Here is an 18,385-nt window from a genome sequence, read left to right as displayed (position 1 = left end):
CCATGTGGTGCTCACTGTAAATGGAATATTATATTTTTATTTGTGTTTATTATTTTTTTTCTCACTATACAACTTTCTTTTTATATTCTATTCTGTATGTGTGCCTATTTAAATAAATAAATAAATTGAGCAATAAAGATCCTCTTCAAAATACAACTGAGATTCCATACGCCAGGAAACGGCCCAAACTTATCACCCGCCCTATATATTTAAGTAGGAAAATACAATATGAACTTTTACGTATATCAAACACGTGAAAACACAATCGATGATTTGGAATCGAAATTACGATACAGTCGAGATAAGTCAGCGTCTATAAGGTAGAATAGTTGGCGAAATATGAGAAATAGCAGCCGAGAAGAGCGGCGGAAGTCACGTTCAGGGAGTGGTGCAGCGTGCGAGCAGAGCCGTGTTGCAGCGCGCTTAGGCCAAGTGTGGCCGTGGGGCGCACGGATCGCACCACTACACTGGCACGAGAGCATACCGATAGCGATACCACACTATCGCCATCACCATACCATCACCAGCAGTAGAGAAGTGTAGCTCTAGCACTAGCAGTAGCAGCAGACGGCCGTGCCGGGGAGTTCGCCCCCCATCCCCGCCACCCGCACCCGCGCCCGCACCCGCCAATGTCCGCGGGCGTCGCAGACCAGGTCAGCCCCCCGCACCCACCCTCACCCCCGCACCCACCCCCGCCCCCGCCCCCGCTCACACGCCCCTCACGTTTGCTCTCTGTTGCATGTGGTGTTCTTCCGGCTCGCAGCGGATGAAGGGACAAGGGACTCCAGGTACGTCATCACCTCATCGACACTTGTTTCCCGGCCGGCCGATCGCCGACGTCAGCCCCCGCTCCACCCCGCCCCTTCTCACACGTCAAACTCTCCCTCTAAATATGGAACGCTACATGTCAAATTACACTTCATTCATCTCATGTATCAAAGTGACAGTTGAGGTGGTTGCAATATCACCAATACCAACCATGCTCGTCTCGTTTCAACCAATTTCATTGCCCATTTGAGCAGATGTGACAACTTGAAATTTGACTAATTTAGAGACACCTTCAGGGGATATTTTACACACAAGTTAAAATACTTGAATTCGTTTGTTTTATTTTTGTTTCATGTCACGTTTGATACACTTTCATACATATTTACTTTCATACAGAAATGTGTAATATAATGATCATTGCCGAGAATATATGGTGCTGATAAAAACATAAATGCATATGATCGATGTATAGATAAGGCTCTCGGATTTTTAACCAATATACGAATTGCGTTCCAGATTATTGTATTATATTTATATCACTATCAGAAGGTTTTAGAACGTTTTAGAAACTTTTGCCTGTTTTGCACAACAGCCAACAATACCGAATTCCATTATGCTCGATAATGCAAATAGCATTTATCTGACATCGGTCTTCCATTGCTGGAAGGTAATGGCTAATTCACATACACTCTGTCCTCTTTAGAAGCCCTACAATCGAGTAGGTCAACTTGTCAGTTATAATTGAAACCACTTCTATAATTGTCTTACAATGCTGGCCACAAAAAGATCCAATCATCAAATATTGCTCTATATTATTATAGGCCACCAGCCTGCATGCTCTTTCTATTGCATTTTAACTGTTTGAATTTCAGCATGTACGAAAGACGCAGATGACATTTCGATGTACATTGATGATTGGCAAATCTTAAAATTGAGTTGGATCTCTCTGGCAAATTTTAAATGGCAAAAGCCGAGACAAAAGTATGAAATGAGCATGCGGGCGCTTGGTTTGCAATCGTTTGCAGCGCAGGGATTATTATACCTTCAACATAATGACTTCAGTCGAAATAAGAAGTCAGTTGAAAAATAAGCTTTATTCCAAATTGAAGATTAGTGCATTTCTCAAAATAAGTAATCCACACATTATTTAGAGGTAATAAATAAGTGATCATTAGTTTTGGTTATAAATCTAAGTCTCTTGCAAGATGTTTTTCAGCTCTCATTGAAATAAAGCTCGTTTCAAATGTCACAATCTAATATACAACAGTACATGTTTCTAAGGGCGAAAACACACTGAATAGTATGGAACGTCACGTCCTTGGCTCCACGCTGGATAGTGGATTTTCCCAAATCGAATTCGGTTATAGTTGCATATGCAAACTGCATATGTTTCTTCAAATATGGAATTCAAGCAAGCAAGGATAAAATATCAACGAAAACACTCCAGGGGGTGATTTTTGGAACTGTGTACCATGTATATAGGCTTAAAAATATCTAAAAAAAAAAAGCACATACCACATACCACTCGGTGTATTTTCACCCTAACGCTATTTTAAAATTGTAAAACATATTTTTCAACCGTTAAGTACTTGTTATCTGAGATTTAGCTACATACTAATGAAATAGTTTTCATTACACTTGCCGAGTAATAGATTCAATTCCAGCAAGATCGTTAATTCAGAAGAAAGTCTTCACAAATAAGATACTGCTATCGCTTTCTACCTTAATTCGAGTAAAACTATTCATTTATCATTCAAAATATAGGTACTTATTGGTTATAAGGGCGCATTTGAGCATTGGGTAAACACACCTACACTGACATGCGAATATACGACAGTTATTCGCTAGTTAGTAAAGTGACAGTACGCAGTGATAATAAAAATTATATGTATAAATTTCACACACATATGTATCTCTCAAATATTAGTTTTGTGTTATATACCACCACATAAACTCGGAAAAATAACTTTCCGTGTGTTGACAAGCCATTCCACGATGTTTTATCATAATTATGTACATATACTGTCACTTTACTAAAACTGCTTGCGACACCTAAAGGTGATTAATGTAACTACCGTGTGTATTTGTATGTGTAGGGTAAATGTATAAACCCGGCACTTGGATGCACCCGTATAAGCAACAAGTACCAAAATATGTATTTCAATTTGGTATATTTTATATTGAACCAGAAGTTCGCTATTTTTTTTATCCCATATATGTAATTTATCACTAAATAACAACATTACATTCTTAAATTTACCAAACACTTCCAGTTCTAGCAATATTCATAGTAAACGAATCTTTGCAGTAGTTTGGAAATTGTATAAACACGATTTGTTTATAAAAATTTGTTTTTGAATATCGCCTTAAATCTACTGCTGTTTTCTGAATTTCCATTTTTTTTAATTTTCCGTTGAATTGATTAACAAAAGTTTGATTAAAATGAGTTTCATCATATCTCTAAGTGGATAAATCCAATGACTTGATTACAAATTTCAATTAAAGACACACTCATTAATCTGAGGATGGAGAATGAGCTCATATTTCTTATCTTCATTACATCCTTCCGTTAAGCACATGGCGTTAGTCACAGTCACAATTTTTTTTTTAATAACGATGTTTGCTTAACATCGGCAACATATGTACATAATAAATAACGAATGCAAACATCGAAATGTTTCGACAGTTTACGCCCCGCGCCAACGTTGAAATGCATTTGTGATGTTTTCGTATTTATTTCAGTGTCAAATGTATCAAAAGAACAGTTAGAGAGTCCGGGTGAGGAGCTTGCCGAGTCATGGCGGCATCAGCAGCAGGCAGCTCCCTCCTACGCCCCTCCCATTTCTTCAGCCGCCGATCCTTACAGTGCAGCCGGTATTTATTTTGCCGTGATATTGTATAGAGCCGCGTTGGAACGTTGTGTGCATGACGAGTCGTTCGATTCTAGGTTACTATGGAACCGCAGGAACAGCCGCCTTTCAATATCAAGCCTTCGGAGTGGGAGACGGAACGTGGTCAACCAACGGAACGGATCCCATGACTTTCCTCGGGGGCTATGCACAGCCGGATACATACGGTATGCTTTTATCGATGGCTTTCACATGTCGTATTGGGTCGAAACTTTGACTCGGACAATGTTGAATGTTATCGCCGTCGGTTATTTGTGATTCGTTGGAATAAATATAGCAATGCTCTGTTTAACAGGCCATATTAAATCATATACTGTGTCCTTAATAACGGTAGGAAATTAAATAAAATCCTGTTTACATGATCATAATGAATGTTTATAGAGGTTTTATTTGCTATTGAGACGAATTTATGTCAAAAAAAGTATTAATCTGTTTTAACAGCTCATTTGAAATGGGGTATTGCTGTATTTATAGTTTAATTTAAATGGAATTAGTTCGCAAAAACAGGTTTGATCCATATGAGTGATATTTCGGCTTACATATATGTATATACTGTGCAATCTATTGTGGTCAAAATTTAACTCTCGTGGGTTGGATCTTTTTTGAAATTATACATACATACGTCCAATTATCGAATGACATTGTTTGATTATTCAGTTTTTAAAACTTTGTTTTGGTTGATGCAATATATCGTTGGCATACAATGTAAATCCATTAACTGTTATATCCAGTGTATTTTTTCATAATTTAACAATTATAAATGTTTATTTATTCAGTTAACTGATTTTCGTAGTATACAATGATATAAAGGTAGTTTCAGGGGAAACGTCTAGGTCTTGAAACGAATTTTTGGTATTTTTTTTCACATAAATGAAAGTTTACCCTGGAAGTACTTTATTGTACGCTTAAAGTTTTCAAATCTAAGATAGTATATTTTTAAATATTTAAATTTTGAGTACAGGTGTATTTGGTCCGTCAACAACAGCTTTCTCCACAACGTTCGGTCAGCCGACATCAGCGACCTTCAACTACTTCCACGGGAATGGAGACTACTCGACGTGGGGCGGTCAGCTCAGCAGAGCCAAGCAGTACGATGATTATTACCGTCCCGATGGACTGTACGTCCCCGACGGTCTCAAAGCCGTCGAGGCGGGAGTCCAGAGTCTCGCCATCAGCGAGTCGAAGCTGGAGAAAGACCTCAAGGCGGCGCAACATGAACAGAAGGAGATGGCGGGCCAGCCTAAGAAAACGTGGGCTACCATTGCAAGCCAGCCGGCAAAGCCCCAGCCGCCCATGCAGAGCTCGGGCCTCAAGAAAAAAGGACCCGGTATGCCTCCACCACCGATCATACCCGGAAAACATAACATGGACATCGGAACGTGGGAGACTGGCAAGAATAACGGACCGTCGGTGGCTCAACCTCCACCTCAGGTGCCACCGCCGAAACCTCAACCGGTACAACAACCTGTCGTCATGCCGTCGCAGCCTCCTCCGGGACCCCCCGTCGTGACCCAACCACCGTGGGCAGGCTCTGCTCCTCCTAGAGCACCACCGCCGAGGCCGCAGCCTCAACTAATGCTTCCAACTGTGCCCATGCCAGCTCTTCCGCCGCCGCCCCCGCTGCAGGCCCCGACCACCGCACATCCCGTTCTCGACAAACTCCGAACCAAAAACAATTATAACCCGACAGATTTTGATTTAAGTGCACGTGACGCCCGATTTTTCGTTATTAAATCATATTCTGAAGATGACATTCATCGCAGTATTAAATACGAAATCTGGTGTAGTACGGAACACGGTAATAAAAGATTGGATACCGCGTACCGCGAGCGCACAAAGGACGGTCAGGGTGTAGTTTATCTTTTCTTTTCCGTCAACGGTAGCGGCCACTTCTGCGGAATGGCCCAAATGGTGAGCGCCGTCGATTACAAATCCAACTCGAGTGTTTGGGCCCAGGACAAGTGGAAAGGACAGTTTAAGGTACGTTGGATTTACGTGAAGGATGTTCCCAACATGCAACTTCGACACATCCGATTGGAGAACAACGAGAACAAGCCTGTGACCAATTCTAGAGACACTCAGGAGATTCCGCACGTGAGGGGAGTGCAAGTGCTTCGTTTAATGCACGGCTACCGCCATTCGACGTCCATCTTCGACGATTTCATACACTACGAGAAGCGCCAGGAGGAGGAGGATCTGAGGAAGGCTCCCGAAGTATCCGGAGGGCCGAGCCAAGGAGGCGGAGGTGGCGGAGGAGGATACAAAGAGAGCCACCAGCACGGTCACCAAGGAGGTGGAGGTGGTGGCGGTGGCTATGAAGGCGGCAAACACCAGGGATATGATAAGCACGATTCGTATGGAGGCAACGGTGGTGGCGGCGGCGGTGGTGGTGGCGGCGGCGGCGGTGGTGGTGGTGGCAACAAAGGCCACTACAATCGCGATCACGGTGGTGGTGGATTCAATAGAGACCACGGAAACTATTCGAAAGATCACGGCGGTTTCCATAAGGACCACGGCAACTTCCAAAAAGAGCAGGGCGGAGGTTACAACAAGGATCATGGAAACGGAGACGGCTATAATAACAGTGGCGGTTATAAAGGTCACCGTGGCGGTGGTGGTGGTGGCGATCGCGACCAACATGGCGGAGGCTATAGGGAGCATCGTGATCAATCTGGAGGTGGAGGTGGAGGTGGCGGTGGCGGAGGCGGAGGCGGAGGCGGTGGCTATCGTTCACACCATTCTATGCCGAAGGTATACTTATTAGAATGCAGTTGATTCGGCGTATAGAACACTCACGCTGATAGTATCAAAGTACGCTGCTAATATGTTGTTTTAATATTTCGAACACTTTATTCACTGCCATAGTCTTCATATACTTGTCTATCTGTTGGTTAAAAAAAATTAGAATGATTTCAATACTGTGGTGTAGTCATTAAAGTGCATCTCATTGATCTCAGGGGAATCTTTAGCATGGGATGCACATATTAAATTATCTTTGATGTCTATGCTTGGACTTTTTAGTATTGTTGGGTTCAGGATTCAAACGAAAAGCCAACGTCGTTTCAGTAGGTAGTCCCAATGCGCCTTCCTGGCCAGAAACAATGTACATTTATGGTCAAATTCGTAAATTTGCAGCATTTTATACAGTCGAGATTGCTGAAAACTCGAGATTTGCGAGAAAATGGGCAAGGTTGCCGATTTGTTGGAACCGTTTCAATGAAAATCAGATAAATTGGCAAACTCTGATGGACAACGATCGACCTGGAGTCACAAATCCAAGGTCTGACCAGTGAGATTTGAATCCGTGACCACTTGGTTCAATGCATTATATGCTAACCACTAGTCTATTCTGCTTTTATTCAACGATTCGGGAGGTCCAAACAAAACCACCGCTTACTCCAGAATAATCTGATCAACCGTGTATACCTCCTTATAAAGGACAAGTTGCACAACACAGCTTCCCTGATCCATTTATGTATCTATTGTCTAGGCACATAAAGGTGTACCGCCCGGTGAGTCCATTGTTTACGCACACACTCACCCAGGTCTATGAGAACTCCAGTGTATCCTTTGTTCGGGCACTTACTGAGTCCCGTTAGCCTAATCTGGGGTCTATTGTTCAGCCATGAATGCGCTTAGACAGTGGATACTCTCTCTCTCTCTCTCTCTCATGTTACATTATTAAGACTTGGTATTGATTTCGGAATAATAAAGCATATATGTTTTATAATGTCATAATTAGAGGTAGGACCGGAAACGTGCTGTCTATTGTTCCATTATTGTACATGCTTTGTAAAAAAGGTTCGGCAAACCTTAAACAATGCATTTACAACATGTGAACAATGAACAGCGCGCTCTGGGTCCGCTCTTTAGTCATAATCCATCTGCTGTAGCCTGTAGGAAGACTCTTAGGTAAAACGTACATGCTATCTCTTTCACAGCCTCTCGACCAATAGCGTTTCGTATAGAGTCTATACGAAGTGCTATTGGTTGAGATGGTGTGTAAAGGACAGCATGTGCGTTTTACTACAGTGGATGGATTGTAGTTTTTAGTAGCATCTTCTTACTTCAATTACGATTTTATTATCAGTGTGACTGTTCTGTTGTGTATTCCATTTAAATATATATATATTCTTTTCATTTTGAATTTATTTTTTGTTTTAGGAGAGAGGCGAAGGCTCCTCTAGAGGGGGAAGAGGCAGAGGACGGCCTAATTAATTTGTAAATGTCCTTAAGTTGTGTGGTTTTAACTATCATATTGGATTTTAATTGAAGAAAAATTAACAAAAATGTTTATTAATACCTTAAAAAAAAATTACATATATAAACACAAAAAAAATGAATATATGTTATTGATTAGAGTTTATCAGTAACTTTTGTGTACGTTTTATTTTTCTTTCAAACAAAAAGCTGCAAGCTAGTAAGTTTCATTTGTGTGCATCGCAAGCTATCCGCTCCTTATAAATATTGAAAGCTGTGTTGTGGAATGTTTTTTAATGAAAAAAAACCTTGTAAAAAAAAAGACAACGTTTCCTTTGAATCTAATTATATATAGCCATTTAAAATAAAAAAAATACAACAGTATCATAAAACTTTTACATATAAACGTTAGTACATACACCGTTGTAAACACATATCAGTTTTTATAATTTCAATTTGTTACACTTCACTTTTAAACGTATAATGTTCATGCATTAAAAAAAAAAATTGAATTTTTATCACATATTCAGCTTACTTTTTGTTTATACTGGTTGGGATTATCGGTGTTGAGCACTTAACATAATATTAAAAAAAAATCAATCTAGCTTGTTAAGATTTTTTGTTTTTATATATAATTTTTTCGTCGCTTTTCTTGCATATCTGTAATCATTATATTATATTACTTATAATATTATAATTCAAAGTGTGGTATTCACGATTAACAGATTTGCATGTTGCTATTTTCTATTTACGAAAGTCAAATTTTTTTGTAGAAGTTTTTGATTGCAAAATATTATGTCATGAAAATTATCTTGTAACGACTGCTGGATTGTGGATATATAATTATATATATCTGTTTTTTTTTTTTTTAATATACATATATGCAAAAAAATATTGTTAATAATCAATAATAGTATGCTGAACTTAAAAAAAAATTAAACTAATAAAATAATTATTATAGTTTAATTAGAAATACCCACTGATCGGATCGTGAGTATTTTTGACTAAGAAGAGCATTTTGGTGAACTGTGTTTTTAAATAAAAAGTGATAACTAAATGTGCGCTCGCATATGTGGACTTCTTAAATATTGATTCTGTACTTTTTAATAAAAATAAATATTGAATTGAATAAAATAATAATAAAAAAAAAAAAACAATATGTTGGACAGTGTGGTAAATTTATTTATACAAGTTTAAATAAAAATAATTCTGTGAATATTTCCCGAACAATATATTAATTAATCATGAATGGTGATCACTGTTTAAAAGAAAAAAAGTAAATAAATGAATAATAATAAAAAAGACAGAAATAATAGTGTTATAACATGCATAATACGTGTACAAAAAAAAACACAGGAACTTTGTTTTCGTCAGCGTGTCTCGTGGAGTGTTTTTTCACCGACAGTGAACTTAATCAAATTGGTAATAAAAAAATATATATGTTAAATACTTTCCTACATATATATATATATATATATATATATATATATATATATATATATATATATATATATATATATATATATATATGTATATTAAAACGGAAATGATAATTAAATCAGGTGTGGTATATATATTTATTTATATGTGCATTTGTATATACATGAACATTTTTCATAATTTTACAATGGACGCTAGCAAAAAAATAAAAATAAAAAGTCAACAAAGTCATCTTTCTTTGGACGTTTATACAGATTTTAATTAATAGGGCAAAAAATTAATACAAAATATATTGAATAAATAATAAAAAAAATACAAATTTTCTAATAATGCCGTTTGTATTACTATCAATATGGTTTCATTCGTAGACTGTGGCACGACTATTTATTACTATTTGATCGCTGACCGTTTCGTATGAATTGTAAAATAGACTTGTTTTTGTTCATTTTTGTATAATATATAATATATATATAATGTGATGAGATTTTACACACGGAGATTGTTTTAAGCGAGATCGCGATGTAAAAAAAATTGTTACCTTAAAACAGTGTCTTTATGTTCAAAGTCTGATGATTCCCTACACAAACCCTACAAACACAGTGAGATGATTTGTCAATAGATGAAATGAAATATTCTTGTAATGGTTTGACGCAGTTTTTTATATGTAAAATGTTAATATGTTGATTTTTTTTTTTCTACCATCAAATTGCTGAACATTTTTGATGATTTTTTCAAGCACATTATGAACTTAGTTTTGTGGTGTGCGTAAAAATGTTTACCCACAATAAAAAATAAAGTAAAAACGAGACGATGATGGTTTACAGTGTGCTTCAAATATTATTTTTTTTTAATATGTATGTTGAACTCAATTTCAATACTTAGAATATGATTTTTTCATCAATTTTCTGCACGTATACATAACTTCTTGAAGCATAAAGAACAACGTTAATTTGAACATGTATAAATATATATGTATATTATGCATACATTTAGCAAATGATTTGAAATGTTAACAGTTTATTATATTATTATTATTATATGTATTATTTTCATTGTTGAATTTGAAGTAAATGTTAAATTTCTGGTACATACATACATATATTGACATGAAAATGAATCAATTGGCACATTTGACAGTTATTTGCATAGGTTGAGTTATCATATTGTAAACTTGTAGAAGTTTGATCGGTACGCATATTGAATTTATTGCTCTGGCCTATGTAATGAGGGTTTCATTTTTTTCATAGGTCCAGATCCGACTAGTGGGAAAAAATACATGTTGATAGCTGAATAAAGCATTGAATAGATGTTATGAATTTTTTTCTTTCATTTCCTTTGCTTCCTCATCGTGACACATCATTAATAGCACTGAGCAACAAAAAAAATGATCGGAACGGAGACTAATCAATCTTTTTTAAGTTTGACCCACTGAAGTCGAATATGATAATGATTTTTGCTGGTTCGCTCCCGTTTATGAGATATAAGCGATTTAAAAAATGTGAAAAAATTCAATTTTTACAAACCTTTACGTTTCACTTACGATTATAATTCAGGAAAAAATTTAAATGGATCCTCCGCCATTACGATAGAGATAAAATATCGTTTAAGACGCGTTCGAAGTTTGCAAATTTAAAATCTGGGTGACGTCTATGTAGTCTTTAGTTTTATACATAGATGGCGGTAGTAAAATAAAATTATTGGTATTTGTATTCAAAATAATAATTTATATATACAATACTAAAAAAGAGGTTTGTTTTTAAAAAAAAAATTTTTACAAGGCTATTTTTTTGGCTTTTGCGGTCAGTAAATCAAAACCTAGTATTTATGTGTTCAAAATGAGTATTGGAATCAATAGTCAGATGTTTTTCCTACTGAATGTGATATTTCATTGTAGTAACACGCGTTGCCATCAAATTACACGCAATAGAAGTGATAAATTTTATACGTTTATATATATTTTTTTAATATTTTTACTTTTACTCTAGAGAAATAAGGTTTTTTATGTTTCCCTCGGAAACCTATCGGTGTATTGAACTAAAAATTCATATCTAGAAGTTTAAGCTTAATACCAAGCTATATATAAAATTTGGTGAGCACCCGTCAACCGAAAGTGGCAGTTTATTCTTGTTTGATTTTTTTCTAACCCTCAAACACGTGTGCTCTTCACGAGAAAATTCAAGTATAATCCTTGTATCAATATGATGTATGAATCCTTGTATCAAAATAAATTAAAAACATTAAATTTAATAAACCGAAAGTGGAAATTTTTCCTCTTAAAAAAATCAAAAACGATTTTTTCCAAAGCACTAAACGTATCAAGCTGAAAATTTTTATTTGTATTCTTTATGTACTAACTTAGAGTTGATAAGGTTTTGATTAGAATTCGTAAACCGGAAATAGTAATTTTTTTCAAAACAATATTTCATCATTTTATTTTGACCTTTTAAATTATTTCAATCTTCTTGATATTGTTGCGTAGGGGTGGGTGGAGGATCCAAGTAAAAGGCCAAAGTCGTTTCACAGCATTTATTGGTGATTAAGGAGATACACGCACTGGCAGTGCTCCGTCCAGAATGTCTTGATATCGCCTAAGTACCGCCTTATAACGGATAGGTCGCTCAGGGCATCTTCGACGTCCGGTTACTTCCCTATTATTTAGGCATGTACCCGGATATGTATTCCCACGACACTCAGTCCCACGCTATCGGTCACTTCTGAGAAAGGACTAATAGCGGCCAATTCGATGGCCATTATTTAGCCTACTTGCACTTAGTCTGGAGATAATCCTTGAAAACAATTATAACGGTCACACAGTCTCTGGGATGCTACTCAGCCTAATCCGATTGTACTTACTCGGCGGTGTACGTAACAATATTTTATGTTTATACTATTTAGTGATGTTAAGTAATAAAAAAAAATTCGGACAAAATCCGACAACCGGAAGTAGAACTTTTGTCTTGTGTGAGTGTTTCCCTTACACAGACACTCAATTTGTATTGAAAATGCTGAACGTGTATGTATGTTTTATTATAGAATTTGATTTTTTACACTTCTTACATTGCTCAAATACATAGATTGTACCACAGAATGAATTTTCATGTGTCTTATCAATCTATGTTTGTAGGCAAACGACTTTGGACATGTTTCGCACTTGTGCGGTTTTTCGCTATCATGAGAGTCCATGTGTACCACCAAGTACGGTTTGCACGCGAAAGATTTTGAACAAATGTCACATTGGTACGGTTTTTTCCCAGAGTGAGTCTTTGAGTGTGAATTTAAGCAGCGTTTATGCGTGAAATATTTTAAACATACTTCACACTTGAACGACTTCAGTCCAGTATGGTTTTTCACATGTTCCTTTAGAATGTATTTGTTTTTGAACGACTTCGAGCACACTTGGCATTTGTGCGGTCTTTCCGAAGTGTGACTCTTCATGTGAGTGAGCATGAGAGATTTGTATATGAAGGTTTTTAAACAGGTTTCGCAAGTGTGCGGTTTCTCCCCAGTGTGTTGATTCATGTGCCGTCTGAGACGCACTCCCGTTCTGAAGGCTTTAACGCAGACGTTACATTTATATGGTGATTGTTTGTTATGAGTCGAAATATGCGACCGTAATTCTGACTTTCTATAAAACGTTTTTCTGCAATGATCGCATACGAATTCGTCCGAACTTCTCATCAAAGGAACATTAATTTCATACATTAATTTTTCTGTGGAATATTTTCTTTCATTTATCTACAATACAAAAACGATTTCAATAATTAACAACAAATTGAATTCATAATACAATACAAGCAGATAAAAAACTGAAAATTTTACCATTGAACTACCATCTTTATCACACATTAATATCTTATTTGTATTTGTCGATTTAATGCTTGGATCAGTTATTATTACATTGTTTTTATCTTCTATTTTTGCGCGCATTTCATTTCTTCTATATTCTGTAGAAAAATTGGATTCATCCTCCCATCTTAAATCGTCTAGTATGATTTCTTCCGTTTTGATATTCAAACTTTCAGCTAATTTACGTCGAAGCATGTCATTATTTTGAATACATATGGTTTTAAAGTCAGTGAAAAACTTCAAGTTGGTTTCACACGAAGCGCATATTGTATTGGGCAATCCATCGCCTTTTTTCATCTGAAAAATATCAAAGACAAGAAAAATTAATTTCAAACTAAAGTTAAATGAATCTGTACAGAAATTTTGTGATATGATGACCGTATATATCAGTTAACGAGTCATGTGATAGAAACATTCGACGGTGAACTGACCTGTAGTTGACAGCATTTCCAGATTTGATGAACTAGTACGCCAGGATTATCATAGATGGAGGCGGACGATAAGGATGCTGCAGAGCACAAACAAAGCCGACATTCCATTATGATAATCTCAGCTTTAAAATGTCAATGTGACAGTTGATGTGATTCATTTATTGTACTGCTACCAACGGTTAAACTCTGACAACAATTGTAGAAATTGCTGTCACTTCATTCACGACTGCATTAGGCAGAAAAATACGCACTTCTATTGGTTATCTAATATGTTCTAACCGACAGAAATCACGTTATGGGCTTGTTGATGCACGTGTTTTATTTATGACAGCTGAAGGCAGAGTGAGTAGCTAAATTCGAACACAATCGAGTTGGTCCCCACTCGCAGGAAGGTGACCAAACTCGACCATGTCGTATAGCGAGCCGCCACAACGTATTTTAAGGTTTGCATATATTAGAGGTTCATAAGGGCTGCTGAGCTGAATGGCTTGAGACTCATGAGACTTGCTTACAATGCTGGCGATCGAAGCGGGAGTAAGCGCGTCTCGGTCAGAGGGACCGGTACAACAACAACAACAACAATTTACATGCTTACATATAGGAATTACGTATTTTAAGGTTTGCATATATTATAGGTTCATAATACAATTTTCGACTAATAAGAATCAAGATTCAAAGTTTGTTGCAAAAGACTACGGAAATGAAATTGTGGCGGCTCTACGACATGGTCAAGTTTCGGTCACCATCCTGCGAGTTAGGACCAACTCGGCCGCGTTCAAAAGTTGCTATACCACTTCTTTCTCAGCTGCCAGAATAAACACTTGTGTGCATTAACAAGTCGTTTCATTCGCCTTACCTCCATAAAATATATAATATATTTTAGTGCATTGATGGTGCGTTTTCCTTTAAATTGTATTTATTTTTGAACGACTTGGAACACACTTGGCATTTGTGCTGTCTTTCCACAGTGTGACTCTCCATATGAGTTGGCAGAAGAGTTTATATCTGAAAGGTTTTAAACAGGTTTCTCAAGTGTGCGGTTTCTCAAGTGTGCGGTTTCTCTTTTTTTAACGTTTTTCTGCAATGATCGCATACAAATTCGGAAGTACTATAATAATAATTCCGTCTGAACTTTTCATTAACACATTCAATGCTAAGCCCAAATCTATTGTTAATATAATAACTCGGTTCCGCAAATTTTTTGACTGCGTGCGCTGTCAAGACATTTTTATGATTTATTGTAATCTTACGCCCCTGCGTAAAGCAGCTTGCATACTGTACATGTAATTAATTATTCATTATTTACAAAAAAAAAAAAAAATTGTTGCAGGTGAACTTCTAGAATTTTTTTGTTCGTATAATTATCAAATAATATAACAATATTTAAAAATAATAAAACACTTTAATTTATGTTTTTAAATATATATATATATTTTTTTTATAAACAGAAAATTAAACATTACTGTAAAAAAATAGCTTGAAATACTAAAAAAACATATATATTAAATTAAATTAAAATTATAAAAATAAGAAATAAAACATCGCTGAAAAATAGCTAATAATCATAGAAGTAGAATGCATAGAATGGTCATTGTTAACAAAAGTATCCTCTAAAAGCGAGCCGTCGAAGAGAGACGGAAAGTCAGAAGAGAGACAAGAGAGAGAGAGAGACGAAGTTTAGCAAACAATGAACAAACTCTGCCGCGCAGAGTTTTTGTAGCAACATTTTTGGAGGCTGAGAGCGATTCTATGCATTATACTTCTATGCTAATAATACTAAAAAATATGTATTATTTAAAAAAAATTATAAACACAGGAAATTAAACAACTGAAAAATTACTTATAATACAAAAAAAAAAAAAAAAAAAAATATATATATATATATACATATATGTAGGGTTGGAATTGAACGAAAGGCTGATGTATGGGCTATGGCCGAGAAAGAGTATGTTACGACTGATTGTAAGAAGGGGATGAAAAGGGGCAGAGATGTAACAGTTAGTCGCAGTTGGACCTGCGCTCCGCGCGGTTGGTCGCTAAACCTCCGCACGTATCGTCTTAATAAACAACATTCACCTCAACCGCCACATCCCAACCGTGGTGGTTCTGAACAGCGTCATCTGTCAGGATTCTCTACCATATATTAAAAATGTTTTTCGTGATACGCCCGAAAACAAGGATCCAAACACAAACCCGGCTTATTAAGACATTGCGTACAGTAAAAGAGAGTGGCTTTTCTCTCCTTTTTTTCATTCCAGCACCAGTTGCACCGTCTCCTTTTGGTTTTTCCCTGGTGATCTTTGTCACAAAAAATGGGAAGATGATATATTCTAATGTTTTGTTTTGGGGGAGGCCCTACCAATTTTTCTATTATTTGCAGCCTGAAATCGTATAGAGACATTTTCGTGCTATTGTGCGTATTATATATGAAATAAGAATTTAATAACATTGTTTGAACTAGATGTATGCCGAACTTTTTGTACCAGCTTAAAGTTTTTCTTCTACACGGGTAGTAGGCTAACATCTGCTTATGGTAATCGACTCCCGCCATACATTTATTGTACTGTATTACCATATTGGCTTTTGTTACAATATTACCTTTATCTTTTCGTTTATGAACGACTTTATTGGTATGGTATTTAGCAGAACCACCAGATACAAAAATTTTTAATGCTAGACCATTAGATTGTCCCAACATATATAATTTCGCCTCTTTCCCTCTCATGTATTGACGAATGGGAAGTCTACCCCTCCACAAAACTAATGACTCATCAATCGTCAACTCCCCACTGGGAGCATATATTTCCGTCATTTTGGAATTAAAAAATTGTATAAGTGGCTTTATTTCACCCACGCTAGTGCCATCTTCTTCGTTATTATTGAAATGCAAAGCCTTTTGAATCAAAAAAAATCTATCACGAGACATAAATTGCGAGAATATGGTCGAATTGAATAAATAATGTTTCTTCCAATAATCACATTGACGATTCAATCGTATGGTCCCCATGTGCAGCAAAAGTCCTAGCCAAATTTTAAATTCGTCAACCGTTATATCTTTCCAGCGTGCTATACGGCTATGCTCACAACTAGATTTAGTTAATATTTCTACTGCATATAAATTGCTTTGTTCGATCACGAGATTATAAAATTCCTGATCTAATAATAAATTAAAAAAATCTATGGGTTCGTTTCCCTGAATAGCAACTTTAATCACTGGTCCCGCCGTAAAAGAAATCTCCGGACGCTGCACAGCTGTATTCGAACATGTTCTTGATGTTGAAGGTGGACTGGTTGACCCGTTTGAAGAAGTTGAAGGTACCACAGAAGACATTACGGTTTGAGAAATATTAGAAGAAACGACATTTTCGTCGTTATCGCTATCAGATTCCAATTCGGTGTCGATTTCGTATTCACTCTCTATTCCATACTCGACATCAGTGTCATACATATTCTCCATACTTGCTTCGTAGGTTACTAAAAGTTAATAAGAAATAAAAAAAAATAGTAACAACACTCGAAGGTTTATTCCATTTGAAAAAAGTTATACAAATATAATTTTATATTACATTATTTACCAATCTTGATCTCTTAAATAATTTTGAAGTAAAAACAAAATGGCGAGTTAATATTTACTAATAAAATATAATCAACAAAACATCTATATTTCTTGGATAATGTAAAAAAAAAAACAGTAAATAATATTATATGTATACAAATAAAAAAAAAGAGTTTAAACTAACCTATAGACGACGAAACACTCAATCGGTTTGGGAAAACAACAGAAGTACTAGCTATGCTCTCTGTGGAATTTTTTGTTCCATTTATCTACAATACAAAAACGATGCCATAATTAAAAATAAATTAAATTCATAATATGATTAAATTTAATTTGTAATGATTACCATTGAACTACCATCTTTATCACACATTAATATCTCATTTGTATTTGTCGATTTCATGCTTGTAGTAAAACTTGGATCGGTTATTATTACATTGTTTTTATCTTCTATTTTTACGTACATTTCATTACTTCTAGGCTCCATAGAACAATTGGATTCATCCTCCCATCTTAATGCATCTAGTATGATTTCTTTCGGTTTTAAATTCAAACTTTCAGTTTTTTTACGTCGAAGAATTTCATCATTTTGAGTACATATGTTTTTAAAATTAGTGAAAAGCTTCAGGTTGGTTTCACACGAAGCGCATATTGTATTGGGCAATCCATCATCGTTTTTCACCTGAAAAATATCAAAGACAAAAAAAATTAATTTCAAACTAAAGTTAAATGAATCTGTACAGAAATTTTGTGATATGATAACCGTATATATCAGTTAACAAGTCATGTGATAGAAACATTCGACGGTGAACTGACCTGTAGTTGACAGCATTTCCAGATTTGATGAACTAGTACGCCAGGATTATCATAGATGGAGGCGGACGATAAGGATGCTGCAGAGCCTAAACAAAGCCGGCATTCCATTATGATAATCTCAGCTGTAAAATGTCAATGTGACAGTTGACGTTATTCATTTATCGACAACAAGCACTGCTACCAACTGTTGAACTCTGACAACAATTGTAGAAATTTCTGTCACTTCACGACTGCATTAGGCAGAAAAACTCGCACTTCTATTGCTCATTTTTAATGTTCTAACCGACAGAAATCACGTATTTTTTTAAGGTTTGCGTATATTAGAGGTTCATAATGGCTGCTGGGCTGAATGGCTTGAGACTCATGAGACTTGCTTACAATGCTGGCGATCGAAGCGGGAGTAAGCGCGTCTCGTTCAG

The 18,385-nt window shown here is 36.1% G+C and overlaps 2 protein-coding genes across 4 annotated transcripts; one reads left to right on the top strand and one right to left on the bottom strand.

Moving 5' to 3' along the window:
* Positions 1-403: 403 nt before the first annotated feature.
* Ythdf (YTH domain-containing family protein) lies at positions 404-10,631 on the top strand. 3 transcript variants are annotated; one of them, XM_077439027.1, is made up of 7 exons: positions 404-653; positions 764-788; positions 3,511-3,642; positions 3,716-3,844; positions 4,663-6,428; positions 7,842-7,898; positions 10,565-10,631. In XM_077439027.1, exons 1-6 carry the CDS (start codon positions 630-632, stop codon positions 7,893-7,895), a joined length of 2,130 nt encoding a protein of 709 aa, XP_077295153.1. In that variant the 5' UTR covers positions 404-629; the 3' UTR covers positions 7,896-7,898; positions 10,565-10,631. The 3 variants fall into 3 exon arrangements, with proteins under 3 accessions (XP_077295153.1, XP_077295151.1, XP_077295152.1); XM_077439025.1 differs by having other exon boundaries at positions 4,639-6,428; XM_077439026.1 differs by lacking the exon at positions 10,565-10,631 and having other exon boundaries at positions 7,842-9,219.
* Positions 10,632-11,828: 1,197 nt separating this feature from the next.
* On the bottom strand, positions 11,829-13,962 carry LOC143916561 (uncharacterized). The gene is made up of 3 exons (XM_077437705.1): positions 13,595-13,962; positions 13,137-13,460; positions 11,829-13,052 (listed from the first exon to the last, which is right to left on the bottom strand). Exons 1-3 carry the CDS (start codon positions 13,700-13,702, stop codon positions 12,345-12,347), a joined length of 1,140 nt encoding a protein of 379 aa, XP_077293831.1. The 5' UTR covers positions 13,703-13,962; the 3' UTR covers positions 11,829-12,344.
* Positions 13,963-18,385: the final 4,423 nt, after the last annotated feature.

Source organism: Arctopsyche grandis, chromosome 9 (genome assembly GCF_051622035.1).
Source record: "Arctopsyche grandis isolate Sample6627 chromosome 9, ASM5162203v2, whole genome shotgun sequence".
Classification (NCBI taxonomy): domain Eukaryota; kingdom Metazoa; phylum Arthropoda; class Insecta; order Trichoptera; family Hydropsychidae; genus Arctopsyche; species Arctopsyche grandis.
The sequence above is the reverse complement of the archived record's forward strand: the minus strand, read 5'-3'. Positions and strand labels throughout refer to the sequence as shown.